Genomic DNA, 25,469 nt, shown 5'->3' on the forward strand with positions numbered 1-25,469 from the left:
TCTGCCACCCTAGGCCCTAAGTCTGACTTGCCAGGTGCCGCTAGACTTCCTTCCCTCCATCTGGGTCTATGAATGCTGCCTCCGAGACATATCCAACCCTAGTTGACCCCCTGAAATCAGGAATCAAATCCAGCACCCTGCAGCTGGCAGTGCACAAGACCGAGCCAGAAGGTCTGTTTGCGCAGTTGGCAAAAGATGATGATGTGAGTCACTCGATGCACTATTGAGCAATCTTAAAAATTTCCCCACCCATGTGCTAAAGGACACTGACAGGGTTGTGCTCAATTCTGTAGTACAGCTGCCTTCTACAAACATACCTGCTGTAAGGAACATCCATTCGGGCAGTTCTCGTTTTTATCAGCTCAAGTTTGAGAGTGATGTAACCCACGAAAGCACAATTCCATCTATAGCAATTAGGTTCGTTATTTTATTAATATCTCATTTCATAAGAAAACAAAACAAAAAAAAAAGAATCAAACTACATCCTGTCCCTTTTCCCTGCATCATCTCTCAGATCTTGGCAATTCTACACTTCATTTAAAATCTCTGTAAAGAATATGCCCATGATAAAAAAAAAAACCCAATCCTTTTGCAAGATAAAACTATAAATACTTTAACAATTGTTACACATAAAATCAGTTAAGGGTAGAAGGGAAAGGAGAGTAGCTTATATACTACATAGGTGATCATGAAAGGGAGCAGACCCTTCTGTTCTTCGTTGGCTTCTCAGCTACTGATAGGGAGACTGTTCCACTACCTAAACTCAAGTGCCAGGTCTGTACTTAGCCATAACACTTGCATTCGAGGAAACGTCCAGTTTGGGGGCTGTTGAATTACATAGGCATCTCAACCCAACAGCCCTGCCTTCCCAGCCAGTTTCTTGGCATTTGAGTTTTTTGCCTCCAGGGAGGGAGGATGACATTCTCTGTCGAGTCTCATTTACCAATCGACGTCATAACACCAAGGAGCGCAGTTCTTGCGTTACCCTACTGCACTGTGGTTTGTACAAAAAAGCAGGGAGGATACGTCGCCCCATATCAAGGTGCGGATGAGCACTACAGAGGTGGCTGCACAGCAGACAGGTAGTGTGTGTTAAGTGAAAAGCAGCACCAAACAGCCCAGCAAATTAAAAAATAAATTCCCTTTGCAAAGATTCTGGGAGGTAGGTACCAGGTTTGTCTGTCCCAAGGAAAAAAAAATATTCACCCTGCTGCAGTCAAAGCTATTAAGTGCCTTTAGGAGACAAGACAATCTCAGGTGAAAGTTTCTTTGATCAAGCACTCTTTGAGGGAAGGAAACTGCTGGATGTCGATTCTGGCCTCCTGTAGCCGTTGAAGGTGAGCCTCAGACTGGCGCTTGTCCTTACCCACTTTCCAGGACAGGTGGATGTGGGCTTGGAGAAATGGTATTAGCAAAGGGTGAGAGTCCTGCGTTTCCAGCAGCCGGACGGCCTGGTCGCAGTAAAGCTGGGCCTCTTCTAATTTATCCAGCTCCTGGTGACAAACTGTCAATCCTGCCAGTGTCAACAAAGCATGTTTCCCACTGCTACCAGGGTGCAGCTTAGACTGCAATAGCCAGGCGTTGTTCCACATGGCGACGGCATCCTGATAGAGCCCGCTGCAAGTCAGCTGCTGTGCCCCCTGCAGGTCCTGCAGATAGAAAAACTCTAGGAATTCCCGGCACCGCCGGATCTCGGGAAAGGAGTGCACGTGGGACAGGAACTGCTCGAAGGCTCGGCTGCGTTTGGCAATTGTGTCAGCTGTGAAGTTCCTGCGCAGTTTCTTGCGAGGGAAGGAAACGCCATGCATGTCGTAGCGAAAGAGCCTTCGCAGGTGCCGGTTCAGCTTCTCAAAGTCCGAATAGCGGCGGGAAATGATCCCTGGTGTCTTGTCGAACAGGCCGGATTTTATCAGGTAGATGGTATATAACTGTGGGGACAGAAAAATTCAATATGAAGAATTGTTAAAGAAAGCGGTGCAATGTAGCAATGTTTTATTGATCACCCGCAAAGCTGTTTTTCTATGGCTCAATGCTGTAAATCACGTAAGGGAAGGTGACCAGGAGCAGTGGCGTAGGAAGGGGGGGGGGGCGGTGGGGCGGTCCGCCCCGGGTGCACGCCACTGGGGGGGGGGGGGGGTGTCGGCTCGCTGGTTCCCTGCTCTTTCTGCCCCGGAACAGGTTACTTCCTGTTCCGGGGCAGAGAAAGCAGGGAAGCAGCAGAGCCGACGCAGCTCCCAGTGACGTGCACTGGGGGCGGATCGGCCCTCCCGCCTGCCCCCCGCTGCAAAGTAAGGGTGCGTTTCGGGGGAGGGTGCGCTCCAGAGGGGGGGGGGGGTGCGCCGTGCCCGTGCTGCACCGGGGGGGGGGGGGGGAGTGCGCAGCGGCGACCCGCCCCAGGTGTCAGGCACCCTCACTATGGCACTGACCAGGAGAGAGCCACATGGGCACAGTTGGCAGGAAGGTGGTAGGGATGAGGAGGGGACAGGAACAGATATACACACAGAGTCAGAGGTGAGAGGAAGGAAAATAAAGATAAACGATACAGAAACGATTGCTTTAGTCTTACAGCTGTTATAAAAAGAAGCTATAGAAGCATGAACAAAGGTTATAATCTACGATAATAAAACGCACCCTCAACGTTCTGAGGACACTGACGTCACTGCAGGCACTCAGACACCGGTTCGTAAGTTCATGGTGGTGAAGCCAGAACACTCACCATGTCTCCATGCCCCGCCCTCGCGTCACACGTGATGATGTCGAGGGCGGAACATGTACACAACCACGCAAATGAACGAACGGGGAGGAGTACGCGTGTTTCCCTACTCCTCCCCTTCCAACGAATCGCAGCCGCCGAGGACGTGCCCATCACCCCGCCCTTTTTGTGCCATCGCCCCACCCCTTTAACGCTAGCACCCCGCCCCCGGTCGCCCCCTCTTCCCCCCCATCACCTCCCCTCCCCTTACGCTACTATCCCTGGTGGTCTAGAGGTACCTGTTCGCTCGGGGCAGGAAAGAAAGAGCCCCCCGCTTTCCTGCCCGGAGCGCTGCTGCTAGCTGCCCTGCTGCATTCTCTGTGAGTTGGGCTCTTGGCGTTTCAAAATGGCCGCCGAGAGTTGAAGCAGCCTCGAGAGACTTCAACTCTCAGCGGCCATTTTGAAACGCCGAGAGCCGGACTCGCACAGGATGCAGCAGAGCAGCTACCAGCAGCGCTACGGGCAGGAAAGCGGGGGGCTCTTTCTTTCCTGCCCCGAGCGAACAGGTACCTCTACACCACCAGGGATACTAGCGTAAGGGGAGGGGAAGGGAGTCCCGTGCCCGCTAGCGCCCGTTTCATGACAGGCAGAAATGGGCCTTTTTTTTACTAGTAGAATATATTCAGAGGAGCAATTATGTTTGTCATAGCAAACACACCACAGAGGCTGGAGGCAAATTATAGGCCTCGTTTATGATCCCGACTCAAAAGATTTTATTTATCCTTTCACAAGTTCATGTTTTTCTTTTGAACTGGGTCAGGACCTTTTCTTGGTCCAATGAAACCAACAAAAATGTACAACATCCACATTTTAAATAGTCTCTCCAGCAGGGGCGTATCTGAGGGGGGGGGCAGGGGCTAGAGTGAGGGGGCACATTATAACCACCCCCCCCACCGCCGTTAACCCTCCCCCGGAGTCTGACGTCGCAGCACGTTGACGTCCTGCAAGTACAACGTGCTGCGACGTCAAACTTCGTCCAACTGGAAGGATGCATTGCAGGAACAGCACGAGGATGAAGAAGTTAAAGAAGACCTCGGCTGGGCTGGCGGGGGTTGGGGTCCCCCGCCAGCTGAAGTAATATTTTAAAAAACCGGCAGGAGCGGACCTCGGGGGTAGGTGACCGCGGTAGGTGGGGGAGGGTTAACGGCGGTAGGGGGGGGGTCCAGGGCGAAATCTGCGGGGGCCCAGGCCCCTGTGGCCCCACGCAGATACGCCCCTGCTCTCCAGTGGACTGGGGCAGTAGCAGCACTTCAGATTAAAAGGAGAACTGTTCAGAAAGAACCTTGAAATGTTACCTGAGAAAGTTCCTCTGAGGCAGCGAAAGGTGAAGAGAGAGAAAAAGGTCAGAAGATCCAGGCCCTGATGTTCCAGAAGTATCACAGGTATTACAGACTATCTTATAAAGCTTTATCCGTCTGTCAACCTGTTCTACAAGTGGAAAAGGTACAACAAAATCGCACAACCGCATACATATGTGAAAAGTACATGCACAGGAAGCGCGTACCTACTTCGAAGAAATCAGCATAGGAGCATTTCTAGGGGCAGAGCGGAGGTGAAGCAGCAATGTGTGCACCTATTTTATAAAATACACTGGTACATCCACAAATTTACAACTTCAAATCTGTGTATCTCCCCCAGCAACAGCGTTAACCCAAATATATGCCCACATGCTAACCCCTGATGCAGGCGTGGGTAGAGCGTTATAGCTCCAATTCAAAGAAGAGAAACTGTGCCAGACCCTCTATTAATTGAAAAATCAGTATTCTGCATTTACATCGAAAGAAGTAAAATCAGAAGTCCAAGTCTAAGTGGGCCTATATTGATAAGCTCCCCTCCCTGAAACAGAAGTATATCAGGGCATCCCAAACCTGTCCTGCACCCCCACACAAGTCAGTGTTTTGGGATAAATAAGCTTGAGGTAAATCTGCATATATCAAATTTCAAAGCATTAAAATATATTTCTTTTATATTCATTTTAAAATATTTATAAACCACTGGTCCAACTGAACAGTCGCATACAACAATCAATACAAAACCCAAAGACAACTGCAAAACCACCTATACATACTCTAAAAAACTAGAATCTTAAAACTGAATTCACCAACCTATATGTAAGAAGGTGCAACTTACACAATACAGAGCTCTATCTAGCCAACACAATCCCATGTCCGACCAAAACTTCATATGTGACCAAAATATATACCCAATAGAATCACAACTTACAATACTGGCAATAATTCTTGACAAACATAGTAACATAGTAGATGACGGCAGAAAAAGACCTGCACGGTATATACCCTACTTTGATTTGTACCTGTGCTCTTCAGGGCACAGACCATATAAGTCTACCCAGCACTATCCCCGCCTCCCAACCACTGGCTCTGGCACAGACCGTAAAAGTCTGCCCAGCTCTATCCTCGCCTCCCAACCACCAGCCCCACCTCCCAACCACTGGCTCTGGCACAGACCGTACAAGTCTGCCCAGCACTATCCCCGCCTCCCAACCACCAGTCCCGCTTCCCACCACCGGCTCTGGCACAGACCGTAAAAGTCTTCCCCGCACTATCCCCGCCTCCCTACCACCAGCTCCGCCTCCCGATCTTGACAAAGCTCCTGAGGATCCATTCCTTCGGCACAGGATTCCTTTATGCTTATCCCGCGCGTGTTTGAATTCCGTTACTGTTTTCAACACCTATCTCTAGAAAATCAAGTCTCAGCAGTCACAGAGGAAAAACTTTAAAACCCTAAGGAAACTAAGAAGGATCAGAGAATTACTTCCCTAGACGATCCTTCCGTCTAATAGTACAATCAACGATTTTGTCTCAACTAGACTACTGCAATGCGGCATACGTAGGATGCACAGAAAACCTACTAAGATCGCTGCAGACCATCCAGAACACAGCAGCAAAACTGATACTAAAAAATCAAAATATGGAAGAGCTACACCACTGCTTACAACACTACACTGGCTCCCAATTAGGACCACACTGTTTTTCAAAACCAGCACTATCATCTTCACGATATTATTTGGAATGCCTCCTGATTATATGCTAGACTGGATAGAATTATCGAATTATCACCGAGAAATGCGCATCCAGAAGCCCGGATAGCTCAGTTGGTAGAGCATCAGACTTTTAATCTGAGGGTCCAGGGTTCAAGTCCCTGTTCGGGCGCACCTGCTTCTTTGTGGAGGAGTGGCCTAGTGGTTAGGGTGGTGGACTTTGGTCCTGAGGAACTGAGTTGGATTCCCACTTCAGGCACAGGCAGCTCCTTGTGACTCTGGGCAAGTCACTTAACCCTCCATTGCCCCATGCCGCATAGAGCCTGCCATGAGTGGGAAAGCGCGGGGTACAAATGTAACAAAAATAAAATAAATAAAATACTTCACCTGCCCAACTGCAAAAACATGACCTACAAATCAATCTGGATTTAGCTACCTGGGCTCTAAATGGGGGAACTCAACCCCCCAGGCCATAAGAAGCATTAATGAGTACCTAATGTTTAGGAAAGGCCTAAAAACCTATATCTCCTCAAGAAATTTTATGGCTAACTACTCATGATGCAAATATCAAACACTGATTGTAATGTAATGATAATCTCAAAAGAATGTAACATCTTCTAACTGATAATTGTAAGCCACCTTGAACCAAAACTTTGTTTTTGGATAATGTGGGATACAAGAACAAATAAATAAATAAATAACACAGTAAAGTCATTGTACTCGGGCTGCCACAAGTCAAACCATTTGTAAGGGTTTTCACAATGTATTAGGCAGCCCAAGATATTAATTAAAAAAAAAAAAAACAAGGGGCCCCTTTTACCAAGCACGCTAAAAGATTGCTTGCGGTAGCCCAAACACAGGCCTTTCCCGTGTGCAAGGCCACGTAACGCTGCCGGTAAAAAGCAGATTGCTCTATTTTTCCCCCGATAATGACCACACACTAAATTTCCCCGTCACCTATTTTTGTAAGGCGGTTAAGAGCTCACGCACTAACCCTGTGCGATCAGCGCAGCAATGCCCGTGCACTAACCGATTAGCATAGCTGCGCCTGCTCTGCCCCCCAAACATGCCCCAATGCACGCTGATCCTGAAACTACCACAGGACACCTGAGCATGCCCCACATTAATGCTTGCCCCAGCTTAGTAAAAGGACCCTAAGGTTCCAGTAATCAACTGCTGGAAGAATTATTGTTCTAGGTTGTATCTAGACTGTATCATCGTTCTAGAATCATAGGGGTTAAGCAGCAGGAGTGTATAAAATGACATTTTATGTTTAAACATTTTTTATTGAGATTTCAGCATTATACATGTCACGCTTCTCACGGAAACACTGGGTTTGTGAGCCCTTGAGCCACTGCCGAGGAGCGGCAGTGGCAGGCAAAACCACCCCACACAGGGATAAGGCAGAACTCTGACAGGGCCAGCTTCACTTCACCTGCACTTGACCACTGTTCCTCAGGAGTTGAGCCCCTGAGTGCAGGTGGCCGGCAGGACTTACCGGACAGGGCAGGAACTGGAAACCAGCCGGATACACACAGGGTCTAGAATATACAGGGAGGCTATGCAGAATACTAGACTAGGACTCTCAGACAGACAAGGGACAGAACTGAAAGCTGCAAGCAGCCACTGAAACAGGGAACACACACAGACAGACAAGAGACAGAACTGAAAGCTGCCAGGCAGCCACTGAACAAGAAACACAGACAACCTGGAACTAGACAAAGCCATACAAACAAGAAACAAGACTGGGAAACAAGCAATAAAGTACAAGAAGCTACACAAAGACTAAACTAGAATCAGGCAAGAATACAGACTATAAATTGGACTAGGCAGAAGTGCAGCAAGCACCAAGCACCAACAAACCAGGGCCTTAGGCGATGCAAAGGCAAAGCAGAGAGTTTCCAAATGGCTAAATAAGCCCAGCAGCTGAGATTCAAGCTGCAGCAATCACCAGGCAGCTACAGGTGTTGTTCAGGCACAAACAAGAAAAGCAAGTCTGGCAGCCTGGAAGATCCGGACCGGACTCGGCTGAAGTCTGGAACGTGTGACAGTTCATAGCAGCCACCGGTTCTGGCCACCAGAGGGCGAGGTGAGCACAGACAAGGAAACAGTCAAAAACGTGACAATACATCTGTTCAAAACATTGCACTGTATATATATATATATATATATATATATATATATATATATATATATATATATATATATATATATATTCCACAAACAAACCATGCTGTATGCCAACACTTAACATGAATCAACAGCCAAAAGTTTTTTTAACATTTTCTCCCCTATCCTTCCACTAACCCTCCCTCCCCCCCACCCACTCCTAATGTCATTTATGTTTGTTTTATTGATGGTACAATGCATATAACAATTCAAAGTCTTCATGTACAGTCCTTCTAGTCAAAAGAACACAAACTAGTCCATAACGAGAAATGCCGTTCTCCCTCCCCCACCCATCTCTACATCCATAGTACTACTTATATCCTCCTTCTCCACTATATTCCCCTCCTGCCTTCCCCCCCCCCCCCCCCCCTTACCATACTCACCCACCTTCTAGTTCTGCATGCTTGCCCATACTCCTTGCTACCTATATTACCCCACGGTAGCCTATTCAAGACTTGGCTGCGAGCTCGTGGAGATAATAAAATGACATTTTAATGTCTGCCTTTATGTGTGCTTCCATCAAAGTGTGAACCCAAATAGGGCTGGAGCTGGGCGGGGTGACTGGGGTGTTCCTTCGAGTACTCTTATTTTGTAGGGTGCTTCTGGCGCTGCACTGTGAGGAAGGAATGCGTCACGTGGTTACATTTACTGCAGCGATACCCTGGGTGGAACAACAGTTCCAATGCTATGCTCAAATACACACAGAGTTTCCCAAGGGGAGAATTTGCTTGTTAAGTGCAAAGCTAGATTTAGAAAAAGCATTGGGGATACCAGGAAGATAAAAAATCACCATAGTTTCAGTTTTCCCCAAAATGAGGGCTAAGTCATCCACCGAAATATCATTGTGCACTGAGCAGCAAATACTAATTCAGCACGTCCATCTGCAGTGGCGTAGCGAGGGCGGCTGCCACCGGGGCGGTTCGCCGCTGCGCACCCCCCCCCCCCCCGGCGCTTCAACCTTCCCCCCTCGGGGGTGGGGGGGGCGTGTCGGTTCCACTGGTTCCCTGCTCCCTCTGCCCCAGAACAGGAAGTAACCTGTTCCGGGGCAGAGGGAGCAGGGAACCAGCGGAGCAGACACCCACCCAGCGGCGTGCACCCGGGGCGGACCGCCCCCACCGCACTGCCCTTGCTACGCCACTGTCCATCTGCACAACTGAAAAACTGAGTATGATCTACTTGAAGAAGATATTCAAGGACTGCACAACAACACAAAAAGGTTGCAGACAGGTATTTCTATTTCACATTTTTATTTATTTATTTATTTGTTACATTTGTATCCCACATTTTCCCACCTATTTGCAGGCTCAATGTGGCTTACATAGTACCGTAAAGGCGTTCGCCATCTCCGGTAGAGAAACAAATACAATGTGATGTTGAGGTCGAATAAGGTTCATGTGTTATAGACATATTGGGGAATCGTGGAGAGGAAGAGTTATGCAGTGTCCAGGGGGCTCAAAGTGGTCCTACAATTCCAAAAATACAGTCAACATATCAGACCCTAAAGCAAAAAAATTCAAGATGGCATAAATAGTAAATGACTCCATTAAACTGTGCAAATGTCTTCTGGATTTTTACTTGGCCTAACTAAATAACGTTGAGCCTAATATTTAAAGGATTTATGCTCCTAAATTATTCCCTGAAATTTTACTAGGACTGTGTGGATAACTTTATACTGAACATTTTCACTATTAAGTCCTAAATTTAAGAACATACAAAGTGAGTGGGTAACAGGGACAGAATTCAGAAGGGGGAAAATAGTTAGAAGCTTAGATTGTAAGCTCTTTGAGCAGGGACTGTCTTTCTTCTATGTTTGTGCAGCGCTGCGTACGCCTTGTAGCGCTATAGAAATGCTAAATAGTAGTAGTAGTAATCTCAAGGAGTATCAACATTCCATGTAGAACCCCAAAGAATAGCAAGATTCTGGAATCCTAAAGAGTGACAAGATTCCATGCAGAATCTCAAAGAGTAGCAACATTCCATGTAGAACCCCAAAGAACAGCAAGATTCTGGAATCCTAAAGAGTGACAAGATTCCATGCAGAATCTCAAAGAGTAGCAACATTCCATGTAGAACCCCAAAGAACAGCAAGATTCTGGAATCGTAAAGAGTGACAAGATTCCATGCAAGTTTCGTAACCACTTGTAACCACTCGCCTCCACCTACCCTTCTCTCCTCCTTCCTGTACACATTAATTGATTTGATTACTTTATTTTTTGTCTATTAGATTGTAAGCTCTTTGAGCAGGGACTGTCTTTCTTCTATGTTTGTGCAGCGCTGGGTATGCCTTGTAGTGCTATAGAAATGCTAAATAGTAGTGGTAGTAGTCTCTTGTAACCAAAGCTAATATTGTGATGTCATAATGCCTCAGGCCACCAATAAGAGCCAACCTCATCAGTGATGTCACAATGGCTTGATTGCCCTATACTTGGCTTACTTTTATTACATAGCTCTTTGAGCAGGGACTGTCTTTCTTCTATGTTTGTGCAGCGCTGCGTATGCCTTGTAGTGCTATAGAAGTGATAAATAGTAGTAGTAGTAGTCTCTTGTAACCAGAGCTAATATTGTGATGTCATAATGCCTCAGGCCACCAATAAGAGCCAACCTCATCAGTGATGTCACAATGGCTTGATTGTCCTATACTTGGCTTACTTTTATTACATAGCTCTTTGAGCAGGGACTGTCTTTCTTCTATGTTTGTGCAGCGCTGCTTACGCCTTGTAGCGCTATAGAAATGCTAAATAGTAGTGGTAGTAGTAGTTCATAAATTAGACTCATAAATCTAGGTAAATGAATGGCAGGCCTAAAATTTATAAGCGTTTTAACTTTTAAGCTCCTACATTAAGATGAATTTGCAGCTGAAAACATCTCCTCCTGAGAATAGGAACAAATACAGAAGCTCAGCATTTTTTTTTAAATGAGGCCCACTGCTGCTAATACAGAGCCCTGAGATACTCCAGAGGTCAGTGGTCTCCACAGTACGGAGCTCTGTCTAACCAGCACTTTGCTTGTACGGTCAGAGAGAAAAGAGGCAAATCACTGAAAAATAACCAGGCCCAATTCACTAAATCATATCATCGAAGCAGCAACTATGGTGTCAAATGCAGAGGACACTTCAAAGTCAAAATCATCAGAAATGTTTGGTCTTTGTCTAATTTACATTTCAGAAGATCTATAGGGGGGGTCAGAAGCAATGCTTCTGTAATATGGTTATTGTGAAACCCATACTGAAGAGTGAAGAACATAATTCTCTTGACAAAAAATAAATAAATCCTACAAGGTAGGGGTGTGGCCAGACCTCAAAGTGGAGGAGTGGCCTAGTGGTTAGGGTGGTGGACTTTGGTCCTGGGGAACTGAGGAACTGAGTTGGATTCCCACTTGTGACTCTGGGCAAGTCACTTAACCCTCCATTGCCCCATGTAAGCCGCATTGAGCCTGCCATGAGTGGGAAAGCGCGGGGTACAAATGTAACAAAAAAAAAAGTGGAAGTGGGGGGGGGGGGGGGGGGGGGGGGAGTCCAGAACCCAAAGTGCTGCCACAATGCCACATTCCTCGGCTGGTGGGGGTTCCCAACCCAAGCCTCTCTCCAGTGCTGCTCTCCTTACATCGCTATGTGATCACCCTAAGGACGAATCCTACCCAGTATCAGATTTGGGAATCCTACATGAGCAGCACTGGAAGGAGAGCGTTTAGCGAACAGGAGGTGGTGGTCCCTTCTTCAGCTGTTCTTAAATATGGAAGAGTGTGGCCATTCTCAGTACAAGGAGGTGGGCTGCGGAGAAATGTTTCATGCGAGGACTTACCACGTATTTGGAGGAGCCGTCTCGAACAACATTGGCACTGGTCACCTCGAAGAGGAGCCTTTCAGGGACAGTACGCGTTTGCGACTTCCTCCAGAACTCCTGAATTTGCCTTGTTAGCAGGGGACCGTCATGTTGTTTCTCCGGTGAACGTGGCTCTATGAGTGAAGCACACTTGTCAAGTCAGGAACCTCTTCCTACATGCCTTTCACACTCGGTTCTAACACAGCAAACAACAAAAAAAAATGCAGGAACAAATACACAGTACTCAACCAGAAGCAGCTTCCGTCCCAGCAAGAAATGCCTGGAGAACAGGGGCGTCGAACTGCAATGCTGGAGGTCATCAAACCAATCTGGTTTTACAGATATCCCTAATAAATATGCCCAACAAAAATGAGTATCCTAATTTCATTCTAGTTACAGTCAAGTAATATAGCACCACCCTAACCACGTGGAGTGGCCTAGTGGTTAGGGTGGTGCACTTTGGTCCTGGGGAACTGAGTTCGATTCCCACTTCAGGCACAGGCAGCTCCTTGTGACTCTGGGCAAGTCACTTAACCCTCCATTGCCCCAGGTACAAATAAGTACCTGTATATACTATGTAAACCCCACAGAAAGGCAGCATATCAAGTCCCAGTTCCCTATTTCAGAGTCTACATGGAATGTTGCTACTATTGAGATTCTGTTGCTACTATTTGAGATTCTACATGGAATGTTAATGTTGCTATTCCACTAGCAACATTCCATGTAGAAGCCTGCCCTTGCAGATCAGCAACGCGGCCGCGCAGGCTTCTGTTTCTGTGAGTCTGACATGTACATGTACATGCAGGACGTCAGACTCACAGAAACAGAAGCCTGCGCAGCCTAGTGGAATAGCAACATTCCATGTAGAATATCCAATAGTAGCAACATTCCATGTAGAATCTCCAATAGTATCTATTTTATTTTTGTTACATTTGTACCCTGCACTTTCCCACTCATGGCAGGCTCAATGCGGCAGGCAATGGAGGGTTAAGTGACTTGCACAAAGTCACAAGGAGCTGCCTGTGCCGGGAATCGAACTCAGTTCCTCAGTTCCCCAGGACCAAAGTCCACCACCCTAACCACTAGGCCACTCCTCCTCTAAGAAATAATGGCTACTCTTCATATACAGCATCATCCTGTCTTCGATTAAATGCATATTTCTCATCAACTGCCAGCAATAAAAGTCCAATTATTTCTTAATCCTGGCACTTCTGTTCTTTTTTCATTGTTTCTGTTTTTCACCATATGACATAACATAAAGAGTAACTTAAGCGAGCAGCGTGAAGGTGAGCAAAACATTGAAATACAAGGAAAAAAGGCCCGTTTCTGACACAAATGAAACGGGCGCTAGCAAGGTTTTCCTCGGAGTGTGTGTGTTTTACAGAGTGTGTGTGACAGTGAGTGTGTGATAGAGAGAGAGTGAATGTGTGAGTGTGTGTGACAGAGAGAGTGAGACTGGGCGCGAGAGTGTGTGTGTGTGAGAATGAGAGTGTGTGCCAGGGGCCCCCCTCCCTCCCAGTTGCAGGGTCCACCCCCCCTCCCCGTTCCAGGGTTTGCCCCCCCCCCATCTCTCTCGGCCCCGCCCTTGCGCCTCTGATAGGTCCGCCGCCCTCGACGTCATTACGTTTTGACGCGAGGGCGGGGCCGAGAGAGATGGTGACAGACTGATGAATCTGACGAACCTTACGAACCCTTCACTTCAGTGAAGCCACGGAGTCAGCTTCACAACGTAGCAGGTGCGTTTTATTATAGTAGAGAAGATAGTTAAGAGATAAGATTACAGGACAACAAATAGTAAAATCTTGGCTTTATTGTTGTTATAGTCACAACCCCTGAAGACGCATTTCGACGAAACACAATTGCGTAGGGTGTGGCAGGAGTATCGACTCTTACCTCCAGTGGGAGGAGAGTGTTAAGTAAAGGAGACTTGAGGAGAGAGACTGGAAGATATGTGGAATAATGAAAAGATAGAGACGTAATGGATCAGAAGTGCCATTGCCTTTTATTATAAGTTGGGAATGGTGAGGCACAATTTAAGAACACATTGTTGATGGCAGGGCCGTGCCTAAGGTCTCTGGCGCCCCCCTGCAGACTATCAGTTGGCGCGCGCACGCTCCCCCCCCCCGGACTTTTAAATTTACCTCCCTCCGACGTCTGCGCAGCGTCAGTGAAAGCGCTGCCTGTCTGACGTCTCTCCACCAGCCTTCCCTTCGCTCGTTCCCTCTGTGTCCCGCCTTCTTCTGACGTCATTTCCTTGAGGGCGGGACACAGAGGGAACGAACGAGCGAACGTGTTGTCACGGCCCTGGTTGATGGAAAAATAAGAAGGCACTTTGATGGTATTTATGTAATATTGTCATATGGTGAAAAACAGAAACAAAGAAAAAAAGAACAGAAGTGCCAGGGTTAAGAAATAATTGGACTTTTATCGCTGGCAGTTGATGAGAAATATGCATTTAATCGAAGACAGGATGATGCTGTATATGAAGAGTAACCATTATTTCTTAGAAGTACTGCAATGTGTACTTTTATGTTCAGCAACCTAGTACGATTAGAATTACAGGAGTGAATGCAAGCATGAATGAGGCTAAGGATATAGGAAGTTTTAAATGATTGGATTTGTAATCTAAATATAAAGGTTTAATATTGTGAATTTGCAAAGCATTTTGATGTAATATCATCTTTATGTAATTAAGTGAAAATTTGACACAGCAAAACTTTAAAAGTGATTACGTTGGTAAGTTGATATATTTGTAATCAGATTGAAATTAAGTAACTCAATTGGGATATAAAACGAATATTCATTAGGGATATCCTGAAAACCTGCTTTGCAGGATTGCAACTTGACACCCGTACTGTAGAAGAAATCAGGCCGCTAGATGTCTCTGTAGGAGCAGGAGTAAGGTTTTGGGTTCCTTCACTGCAGGAAAAGAGGCAGGGTGAGAAGGGCAACGTGTAGCCTGCAGGTGCCCTTCTTCCAACTTAATGCCAGTGTCCTGGCTTGCATCACTGATATCACTTCTGCCAGTGTATGGGAGACGGCAACATCCGTGGGCTAATGGAAGGGATGTCACTGCTGCAGACCATGGGTCTTACTTTCAAAACAAAACAATAGAAATCAAACAAAATAAAACATGGAAAAGAAAATAAGATGATACCTTTTTTATTGGACATAACTTAATACATTTCTTGATTAGCTTTCGAAGGTCGCCCTTCTTTGTCAGATCGGAAATAAGCAAATGTGCTAGCTGACAGTGTATATAAGTGAAAACATTCAAGCATTACTATGACAGTCTGACAGGGTGGGAGGATGGGGGTGGGTCGGAGGTATGCATGGGGACATCAAAGCATATCATTGATATTCTAACAGGGTGGGTGTGGATAGGTGAGGGGAGGGTGATCAACAGAGACATACAGCTTTATGGTTTATAATGGGCTAGGAACCCCAGATCCTTGTTAAGTCCTTTCTGTTGGGTGTTAAAATATTCAATCATTCTGACTTCAAAGGTCTTACGTTCTTGTATGGTTTTAAAGTTACCTTTCAGGATTCTCACTGTGAAGTCACTGGTACAGTGTCCTGGTCCTGTAAAATGTTGACCAACAGGTCTGAGGAAGAAGGGCAACCTTCGAAAGCTAATCAAGAAATGTATTAAGTTATGTCCAATAAAAAAGGTATCATCTTATTTTCTTTTCCATGTTTTATTTTGTTTGATTTCTATTGATAACCTTAAGAGTGGACTAACACGGCTACCACACTCCTCTACTTAAAACAAAACAAAAATCACAAGGTGGCAGGAGGACATTTTTCTCTCAAAAACGTCCATGTTGCAATTTTCAACATTTTGCTTCACAGTCTGTCAAAATCTCAAGGGGGTGTGTTTTGGGTGGGACACAGTTAGCCCCCAAAGACAGATATTTCTGCAATAATGGAACAAAATGAAAGTGTCTAGGATCAAAATTAAGACATTTTTGGCTAGACCTGTTTCAAATCACGACTAAGTGACCAAAACATGTCCTAAATGCCCACTGGAGAGATTAAGCCATAACCTCCCCCTCCCAGCCCCCTTAGATGTGAGTGACATTACATACCAGGCTCTATGACAGCTTCAGATATGATGCCCAATCCTATTAGAGCAGCAAGCAGGTCCCAGGAGTAGCCTAGTGGTCAGTGCAGTGAACTGTGGAGAAGGGGTCCCGGGCCCATAGCCCACTCGAACTGGTACACTTGTGGTGGAACGTGTGAGCCCTCCAAAAAACACTAAATACCTACTGAACCTACATACAGGCGACACCTGCAAGCTTGAGAGCTATTGTAGTTGTGTATCGAGGTACAGTAGTTTTTCTTTCTGCTCCTGGAGGGCTGACCATACAATATAAGGGGGTAAGGGTGAGATGTGTACTTGGGAGCTTTTACGTGAAGTCCATTGCAGTGCCCCCGAGGCTGCCCCACTGTTCTGCTGGGATGTCTGTGTGGCCAATCTACCAAGAATGATCACCCCCAGACATCCCAATGGCTGGTTTTGGGACGTTTTTATTTTCCAAAATGGTCCCAAAACAAAAACGAAGCAAGCACAAAACGTCAAGGAAAAAGGTGATTTTTGAACCAAAAAGATAGATGTTTTTAAGGTTCTCAAATGTCTATGTTCACTACTCAATTTTTGGATGTTTCTAGCAAAACGTCTAAAAGCAGAGCTAGACATTTTAGCAAAAATGCCCCTCCGTATATCTGGATTAAATCTCCCTTCCTGCAAGTGCGGCTCTAAAAGAGACTTGTGCACTTGAAACTTTGTACCCCCTCCCCCCCACTAATGAAAATAAGGAAGTACAATTTCTCTCTCTCTCCTTTCAATATGAGAGCATCCAAGCTCATAATCCACTCTTTTCTTGGTTTTCAAGGCAGGTTTTCAATTAATACAACAAAACCTTTAAGCAAAGTATTTAAGCAATATATTAAAACCTGTCACCAACCCATCTCTCTGCCCTCCTCAGCATCATTCTAGAGGAATCTTTCTATATAAAAGGCAACCCCAACGTTCTGAAGCCTCCACGGAAGTTGAGGCGCCCAAGATATCCGGTGTGCCCTGGAGTGTCTGCACCGCCCTCGCGTCAAAACGTCATGACGTTGAGGGCGGAGCTATAACACTCGAGGGCCGAAACGCGAGGCGAACGCGGCCCGAACAAGTAACGCAAGTAGCTCCGAGGGACGGAGGGAGGGGGCCCCTTGCTAGCGCCCGTTTCATTGCACTCAGAAACGGGCATTTTTTCCTAGTTATTACATAATACATGAAGTAATTAATAAAAAGAAAGTCACTACAATGTCCATGAAATTTGGAAGATACTTCGGGACAGGGATAAGAAGAAGCTCGGTTGATTAAACACAGTTCATACGTCCTTGGTTTGTTTGAATATGCATATTCAAAATTTGGAAATAATTTTATTTCTCTAATCCAGCTTTCCAAAACAAAATGTTCCACAAACCCATTCTCACTGTCTATAGAGTAAGATGCAGAACTGTGCAGGACTCCATTGTCCTTAATGTAATTAACAACCAGTTAATTTGGGGGTCCTTTTATTAAGGTGCGCTGAAAAATGGCCTGCGGTAGTGTAGGTGCGTGTTTTGGGCGCACACAGATCCACTTTTCAGCGCGCCTGCAAAAAACGCCTTTTTAAATTTTTGCCGAAAATGGACGTGCGGCAAAATAAAAATTGCATTTCACGGAGAGAGTAGTGGATGCTTGGAATGCCCTCCCGCGGGAGGTGGTGGAAATGAAAACGATAACGGAATTCAAACATGCGTGGGATAAGCATAAAGGAATCCTTTGCCGAAGGAATGGATCCTCAGGAGCTTAGTCAAGATCGGGAGGCGGGGCAAACTTATACGGTCTGTACCAGAGCCGGTGGTGGGAAGCGGGACTGGTGGTTGGGAGGTGGGGATAGTGCGGGGCAGACTTATACGGTCTGTGCCCTGAAGAGCACAGGTACAAATCAAAGTAGGGTATACACAAAAAGCAGCAAATATGAGTTATCTTGTTGGGCAGACTGGATGGACCGTGCAGGTCTTTTTCTGCCGTCATCTACTATGTTACTATGTTACTATATGCATCCATTTTGGGTCTGAGACCTTACCGCCAGCCACTGACTTAGCGGTAAGGTCTCATGCATTAACCGGATCTACGCGCATCAAATGCCACTTGGCACGCGCAGTGGACGTGTGCCAGAAAATAAAAAATTATTTTTCGGATGCACGTATTGGACGCGTGCCAAAAATGAAATTACTGCAAGAGCCACGCGGTAGCCGGTCGGCAACTCCAAATTGGCACGCATAGATGCTTACCTGGCTCAGTAAAAGGGCCACTTTGTTCTGGAGAGTTGGGTATTGTTATGCTTTATTTGACTATTACGTTCTTTTCTATTTTATAAAAGGCGTTTCTTTCTCTTAGGCCTTATAAATTTTTTTGTCTTGTGAACTGCTGTAATCTGCTTAAGCCAGGTGGTATTGCAAAACTCAAACTACAAACTCCCTTTTCTCAGACCAGAGAAGCAGACAGTTCACAACGAAACCTCCCAAAGAGAACTTACCCATTTCCTCATTGCTGGACTCTTCTGGGTTGTAAGAAAGCTCCTTGTACCCCTCTACATCACATCTTTCCTCTGGGCTCTCGCAGGCTGCATCCTCCTCTGCATCCTCCTCTTCATCCCCATCGCTGGTGAAACTGAGCGTCCCACCGAGGTGCGTCGACAGCCCGTCCGCATCATCCACCAGTTCCGAAGTCTCTGGAAATTCCTCTACCGCATCCACATCCAGTTCTTCTGCCTCCCTTTCTCTCAGATCCTTTTTGACAATAGTATGCCGAATCCGATGCAGAATCTTTGAAGCCATCGAGGCAAGTTGAGGGCCTGTGGGGAAAATGCCACCAGGATGATTTAGAATGAAGTTGGCGAGGAAGTACTGCATATTCTGACTCGAATAACCAGTTGTTTTTCGCCTCACCCATCCCCATCCCCCCTCTCGATTTCAGGAGCATCAGCACTTTTCATTAACCTGTGTTAAAGGAGGAATACGTTAACCTAGCATAGTGTAGGCAAGAGCAGTCTGTGAGATTGAGTAAGCCATATAATCGCTCCTTTTACTCAGTAGTATAGCCAGACCACTGATGAGTCCAAAGTGGGTAGACACAAATTTTCTCTCCACCTCGGCCTCATCCCCACCCAAAATATAAATTACCTTAGCTGGCGATGATCCCCAAGTTCTGACAATTGGAAGACTTCAACTCCTACCAAGCTTGGCAGTCGGCAGCAAGGTCCAACCCTGCACAGGTGCAAAAACTGAGCGTTCGTGGTGTGCCATCAGCCCCGGGACATTGTTGCCGACTGCTGAGTTTGGCAGGGATGAAGAAAGGCATGCTGAAGAATGAGAGAGATGTAGCCATCAAAGGATAGTTTAGAGTCAAGAATAACCCCAAGCTAATGGAAAAGGCGTGTTGAAGAAGACTGGGACTAGAGATGGTTTGGTTTAAGGGTCCGAGATCCAACCTGTAACACTTTTAACGGAGTTGAGAACAAATTTATGTGAAGATAACCACTGAGAGACAAATGGGCTCATTTTCAAAGCACTTAGACTTACAAAGTTCCATAGTGCTTTGAAAATATGCCTCAGAGTGTGGCATTCGTCTCTCATATTGCCAGCAAAACCTTCATAAGAACCCTTTGCTTTGTTTTGGGACCACTTTAGGGCAAAATCATGCTCCAAACAGACAAGACAAGCCACAACTCTACCAAAGTAATTATTAGCTAATCACCTTACTAGCTCTACACTTTTTCTAAAATACCACTGGAACTGACAGGCCCTTAGACATCTCAACTCCTATGAGACTTCATGTCTTGGAGTAGTTTTCCCCAGTGTAAGTAGAACAGGCAGTGAAGTTGGATTAATCTTGGCCTGCAGATTACTCTAGAACACGGGTTCTCAACCTAGCCCCTGGGAAACCCCTGGCCAGTCAAGTTTTCAGGATATCCACAATAAATATGCATGAGGTATATTTGCATACAGTAAAAGGGAGTGAATGCAAATTTCTCTCATGCATATTCATTGTAGGTATGTTGCAAACCAAAAGAACATTTAAGCGTTGCCATACTGGGGCAGACCAAAGGTCCATCAAGCCCAGTCATAGAAGCCAGCTCTGCGGGTGCTTGAGCACCCCCAATATTAAGCAAACTCCTTGATTGTGTCCAGGGAGAGGTAATTTCTGTTGAGTTTAGCACCCCCCTCCCCCCCCCCATCATTTTGAACAGTTGCCTCCTATGAGCCCAGTTTCCAACAGTGGCCAATCCAGGTCACAAGTACATGGCAAGATCTGCTAGAAATAAGCCGTGGATGTTCCCAAGTCCACCTTAATAATGGCTTATGGACATTTCTTTCAGAATATTATCCAAACCTTTTTTAAACCCTAAGCTAACTGCTTATTCTCTGGCAACAAATTCCAGAGTTTAATTGCACACCGGGTGAAGAAATGTTTTCTCCAGTTTGTTTTTAATTTAGTACTTAGTAGCTTCAATGCGTGCCCCCTAGTCAATATTTTCGGAAAGAGTAAACAAGCAACCTAGCACATAACATCTATAAACTGCACAGACCCAGCCATTTGTCACTCGCCCATCGGTCACATCTGATAGAACAGGGCTGGAGGAACAGACAGTAAAAACAAGTGAAGCTAAAATCCAGGAGTTAGACAAAGGACCTTGTGATCAAATTCTGGTCAGTCCTCAGAGAGATTTAGATTTTCCTAACAACCAACCAATATTAATTGAAATAGCAACATACAATATAGCAACCTACAGTCTAGTAGTAAGTTAGTAGGTAATATCAAAGCATACCATTTTTTTCAAGGTCTCCTAAAGTGGACAGTTTATAACACAACTGAACCGAAAGGGAATCTGCAGAAATAATGTGCGGATTCACTGCTGCCCGCCAGCATCTTCCTCTTCCTCCAACGCTGAGGTTCTCTCAACTAACTTTAACCATTACACTCTGAGATGCTAAAGCTCGGAGCAAGGTTTTAAAAAAATCAAAACCGCATCAAACGCAGTAACCAAATAGCATGCATAAAAGTTGTGTGAAAAAACTATGTGCTAACATGAGATAGAGAGCGCAGTGGACGCATGCACACATGGGTCTACGCTCCCTGCTAGCGGCAGCTAACTTACTGTGCAAATATTATCAGCCCTTAGACTTGCTACCAATCCCAGGGCAAGCAGTACAAGCACATGCATGGAATCCTGCTGCTCTCTGGGATTCCGGAATCCTGCTGCTCTCTGGGATTCCGGAACCCTGCTGCTCTAGGATTCCGGAACCCTACTGCTCTCTGGGATTCCGGAACCCTGCTGCTCTCTGGGATTCCGGAACCCTACTGCTCTCTGGGATTCCGGAATCCTACTGCTCTCTGGGATTCCGGAATCCTGCTGCACTCTGGGATTCTGGAATCCTGCTGCTCTCTAGGATTCTGCCAGGTACTTGTGACCTGGATTGGCCACTGCTGGAAACAGGATACTGGGCTAGGTGGACCATTGGTCTGACCCAGTATGGCTATTCTTATGGAACGCTATCCTGTACGTATAGTTTTTCAGTACCAATATTTATGTGCAGAATAGCATTCCAGCACATGTGCACGCAAGTCTAAGTGCTAAACATTTTTGCAATACCAACTATTGTGTTGCATTTGTCAACAGTCCAGCACGTTACTCGTCGATCAAGCACACCTCCCACTCAGCTCCTTATTCTTGTCTTTTGTGTTGACCTACTTTCTTCAAGGAAACCAGAGAAAAAAAAAAGGTGTGGGTCCTGTACAGCCACAGTAAAGTAAAGAAAAGAAAAGGCATGAAATCCTCACTGCAGGACAAGTCAACTTTTACTCCTTCTCAGACCTTGCCTTAGAACATCCTGCATTCAGCACTCTGTGCACCTCGCTGTATCTGCTTGGAATACGCAATACCTTCATTGCCATGAATTTAAATGAGTCTTTGAACAAAGTTAGCTCTTGCACAAAATTCAGTTTAACACAGAGCACAGACAGCAGTGCACAAAATTCAGCTCAGCTGTACACACAACTTAGTGGTTAGTGCACTATTGCATCTGCCCCTTAGGGGCTGATGAAGAAATCTTGTGTTAGAGCTGTGCGTTAATGTTTAGCCCATGTCTTCCTAAAGTAAGAGCAGCATCAAAGTTTTGCTTCCCAATACAGTAACCATATATTATTGCACGTTTGGGCTCATGTTATTTACATAACATGAAAGCGTGCACCAGACTCATACACAGTACTGTCCCAAAAGAGACGGGGTGCAAAATTGTTCCCTTTCCATTGTCTCCCCTACAGTGGCCACAGTGCAGTGGGTGGGGGGTGGGGTGGGGGTAATAGAGGGTATGTTGCACAGGGCATGATTCCGGCTCAGAACATTCCAGCTCTTATGCACATGAACCTAGCAGTGGCTATATCCTGTAAACAAAATGGCCTCTGGAATCACATATGCACATGGTACTAAGCCATGCAGACTACTGCAATGCAATTTATGCGGGATGCAAAGAACAAATCATAAAGAAACTTCAGACCGCTCAAAACACAGCAGCCGGGCTTATATTTGGAAAAACGCATGTTGAAAGCGCCAAACCCCTTCGAGAAAAACTGCACTGGCTCCCAATCAAAGAACGTATTGCTTTCAAAATCTGCACCCTGGTTCACAAAATTATTTACGGCGAAGCCCCGGGATACGTGACAGACCTCATAGACCTGCCAACCAGAAACACAAGGAGATCAGCACGAACATACCTAAATCTCCACTACCCAAACTGCAAAGGACTCAAATACAAATCAACGTATGCATCCAGCTTCTCCTATTTAAGTGCACCAACTGTGGAACACACTGCCAAAAGCCGTAAAAACAACGTATGACCACCTAAATTTCCAGAAATCACTAAAAGCAATCCTGTTCAAAAAGGCATACCCCACCAACCCAACATAAAAGCATGAATACCTGCAACACAACAAAACCAAAGAAAACGGACATACTAACTCTTCCTCTCTAAGATCCCCCAATATGTGACCGCACCTGAAGTATTGTGTTCAGTTCTGGTCGCCTCATCTCAAAAAAGATATAAAGGAATTGGAGAAGGTGCAGAGAAGGGCGACAAAAATGATAAAATGGATGGGACGACTACCCTATGAGGAGAGGTTAAGACGGCTAGGACTCTTTAGCCTGGAGAAAAGGCGGCTGAGGGGTGATATGATAGAGGTTTACAAAATAATGAGTGGGGTAGAGCGGACAGATGTGAAGCGTTTGTTTACGCTTTCTAACAATAATAGAACCAGGGGACACAAGGTGAAATTAGAATGTGGTAGGTTTAAAATAAATCGGAGAACGTTTTTCTTTACTCAGCACGTAGTTAGACTCTGGAACTCATTGCCGGAGAAGGTAGTGACGGCAGCTGTCCTTGCTGAGTTCAAAGGGGGCCTGGACAGATTCCTGAAGGAAAAGTCCATTGATCGTTATTAAATTTTGGGTTTTTTGCCAGGTTCTTGGGGCCTGGATTGGCCGCTGTCGGAGACAGAGTGCTGGGCTTGATGGACCTTTGGTCTTTTTCCAGCGTGGCGGTGCTTATGTATATCACACATGAACCTTATTCTACCACAAGATCACCTTGTATTTGTTCACACCGCCGATTCCGGTACCATGTAAGCCTCATTGAGCCTGCAAATAGGTGGGAAAATGTGGGATACAAATGTAACAAAAAAATAAATATGCTGGAATGCTATTCTGTGCATAAAAGTTTTGATATCAATATTTATATTCAGAAAGCATTCCAGCACATGTTCAAATGAATGTGCATGCAATTCCAGGTGCCAAAACAAACTTTTGTGCACACAGTCCGGCCCTTATGCTTTTTGTACCAGAACATGACATGTTGCACATGGGAAGGCAGTAGAACTAGAGGGCATGATATGAGATTGAACGGGGGCAGACTCAAGAAAAATGTCAGGAAGTATTTTTTCACGGAGAGAGTGGTGGATGCTTGGAATGCCCTCCCGCGGGAGGTGGTGGAGAGGAAAACGGTAACAGAATTCAAACATGCGTGGGATAAATATAAAGGAATCCTGTTCCGAGGGAATGGATCCTCAGAAGCTTAGCTGATATTGGGTGGCAGAGCCGGTGGTGGGAGGCGGGGCTGGTGGTTGGGAGGCGGGGATAGTGCTGGGCAGACTTATACGGTCTGTGCCCTGAAAATGACAGATACACATCAAGGTAAGGTATATGCAAAAAGAAGCACATATGAGTTTATCTTGTTGGGCAGACTGGATGGACCGTGCAGGTCTTTTTCTGCCGTCATCTACTATGTTACTATGGTCTAAAGAAAAAAAAAAGCTGTGGGTCCTAATGCACATAGTATAGGGCAGAAACAGGCAAGAAATCTTCACTAACACTACCACAGAAGTTCTGTGCTGATCTTTTATGTCTCGCCTGGCACTGGCCTTTTGGTCTACTGCAAACTGCTGTGAATCTGCACTGAATAGCCAATAAATAGCCTTATTACCAACCGTAGATTTAAATGGGCTTTGTGCATGGTTAGATCATGCTTTTTACATGTCACCCACAAAACTGTGCACCAATGGTGAACAAACCAGTGCAGAAAACCCTGCACAAGAACATAAGAATTGCCATACTGGGCCAGACCGAAGGTCCATCAAGCCCATTATTCCATTTCCATCCAATCCAGATCACAAGATCCCAGAACAGTAAAACAGTTTTTCATGCTGCTTAATATAAGCAGAGGATTTTCCCATATCCAACTAAATAATGGCTTATAGACTACATACTTAGGAAATTAGCCAAACCTTTTTTAAACCCTGCTAAGCTAACTGCTTTTACCATATTCTCTGGCAACAAATTCCAGAGTTTAATTACACATTTGAGTGAAAGAATATTTCCAACAGTTTGTTTTAAATGTACTACTTAGTATCTTCATTGTGTACACATCCTATCTCCCTTCAGCCATCTCTTCTCCAAGCAGAAGAGCCCTTGCAGTTTTCGCTTTTCCTCATAGGGAAGTCGTCCCATCCCCTTTATATTGTCACCCTTCTCTGTACCTTCTTTGAGGTGCGGTGACCAGAACTGCAATAGACTGAGGGGGCCATGCATAAAGTATGCAACTGACAGCGCTTCTTTAACCACTTAATGGGTGAACAAACCAATGTATTGGACTGCGCTGCACTTTTTAAGTGGGGAATCTTTTTTTTTTCCACCTAACATGCGCCAGTTGACTAAAAATTCTACTTCTTGGATATGAGGATAGTCTTTACAACTACTAGTTATCATTTCTATAGCGCTACAAGGCATACGCAGCGCTGTACCACCATAGCCAAAAAGACCGTCCCTGCTCAAAGAGCTTACAACGAAACCAACTCCCACGCCTTTGACTGACCTCACACCCTGCCTGCGCACCCCTCTCTCCCTCCGGTCTGGCATCTTACCTTCCCTCTTCCAGACCCCCCCGATCCAGTGCATCTCCTCCCCGGCCCGGGTGCGCTATCTCTTCCTCAGTCTCAAGCTCCCCCACCCCCTCATCCTACCTTCAAAAAATCTTTAAAAGATCGGCAGCAATTCGAGCAAATTACCTGGCTGCGGCCGGAGCTCTTCTTCTCCGAGGTCCCGCCCCCTCTGACGTCACAGCTCTCCTTCGACCG

General features: G+C 45.9%; 1 protein-coding gene and 1 non-coding gene across 4 annotated transcripts; one reads left to right on the forward strand and one right to left on the reverse strand.

Annotated features, from left to right (window-relative positions):
- Window positions 1–417: 417 nt before the first annotated feature.
- Window positions 418–25,469, reverse strand: SNX21 (sorting nexin family member 21). Of its 3 annotated transcripts, none has more exons than XM_030213616.1 (4): window positions 25,401–25,469; window positions 18,322–18,639; window positions 11,723–11,877; window positions 418–1,928 (listed from the first exon to the last, which is right to left on the reverse strand). In XM_030213616.1, the coding sequence occupies exons 2-4, from the start codon at window positions 18,620–18,622 to the stop codon at window positions 1,254–1,256; spliced, it is 1,131 nt and encodes a 376-aa protein (XP_030069476.1). In that variant the 5' UTR covers window positions 18,623–18,639; window positions 25,401–25,469; the 3' UTR covers window positions 418–1,253. The 3 variants fall into 3 exon arrangements, with proteins under 3 accessions (XP_030069476.1, XP_030069477.1, XP_030069475.1); XM_030213617.1 differs by lacking the exon at window positions 25,401–25,469 and adding an exon at window positions 25,356–25,379; XM_030213615.1 differs by lacking the exon at window positions 25,401–25,469 and adding an exon at window positions 25,257–25,338.
- Window positions 5,853–5,925, forward strand: TRNAK-UUU. Its single transcript has one exon. It is a non-coding gene; the product is annotated as a tRNA-Lys (tRNA).

The sequence above is a fragment of the Microcaecilia unicolor genome, chromosome 8 (assembly GCF_901765095.1).
Source record: "Microcaecilia unicolor chromosome 8, aMicUni1.1, whole genome shotgun sequence".
Classification (NCBI taxonomy): domain Eukaryota; kingdom Metazoa; phylum Chordata; class Amphibia; order Gymnophiona; family Siphonopidae; genus Microcaecilia; species Microcaecilia unicolor.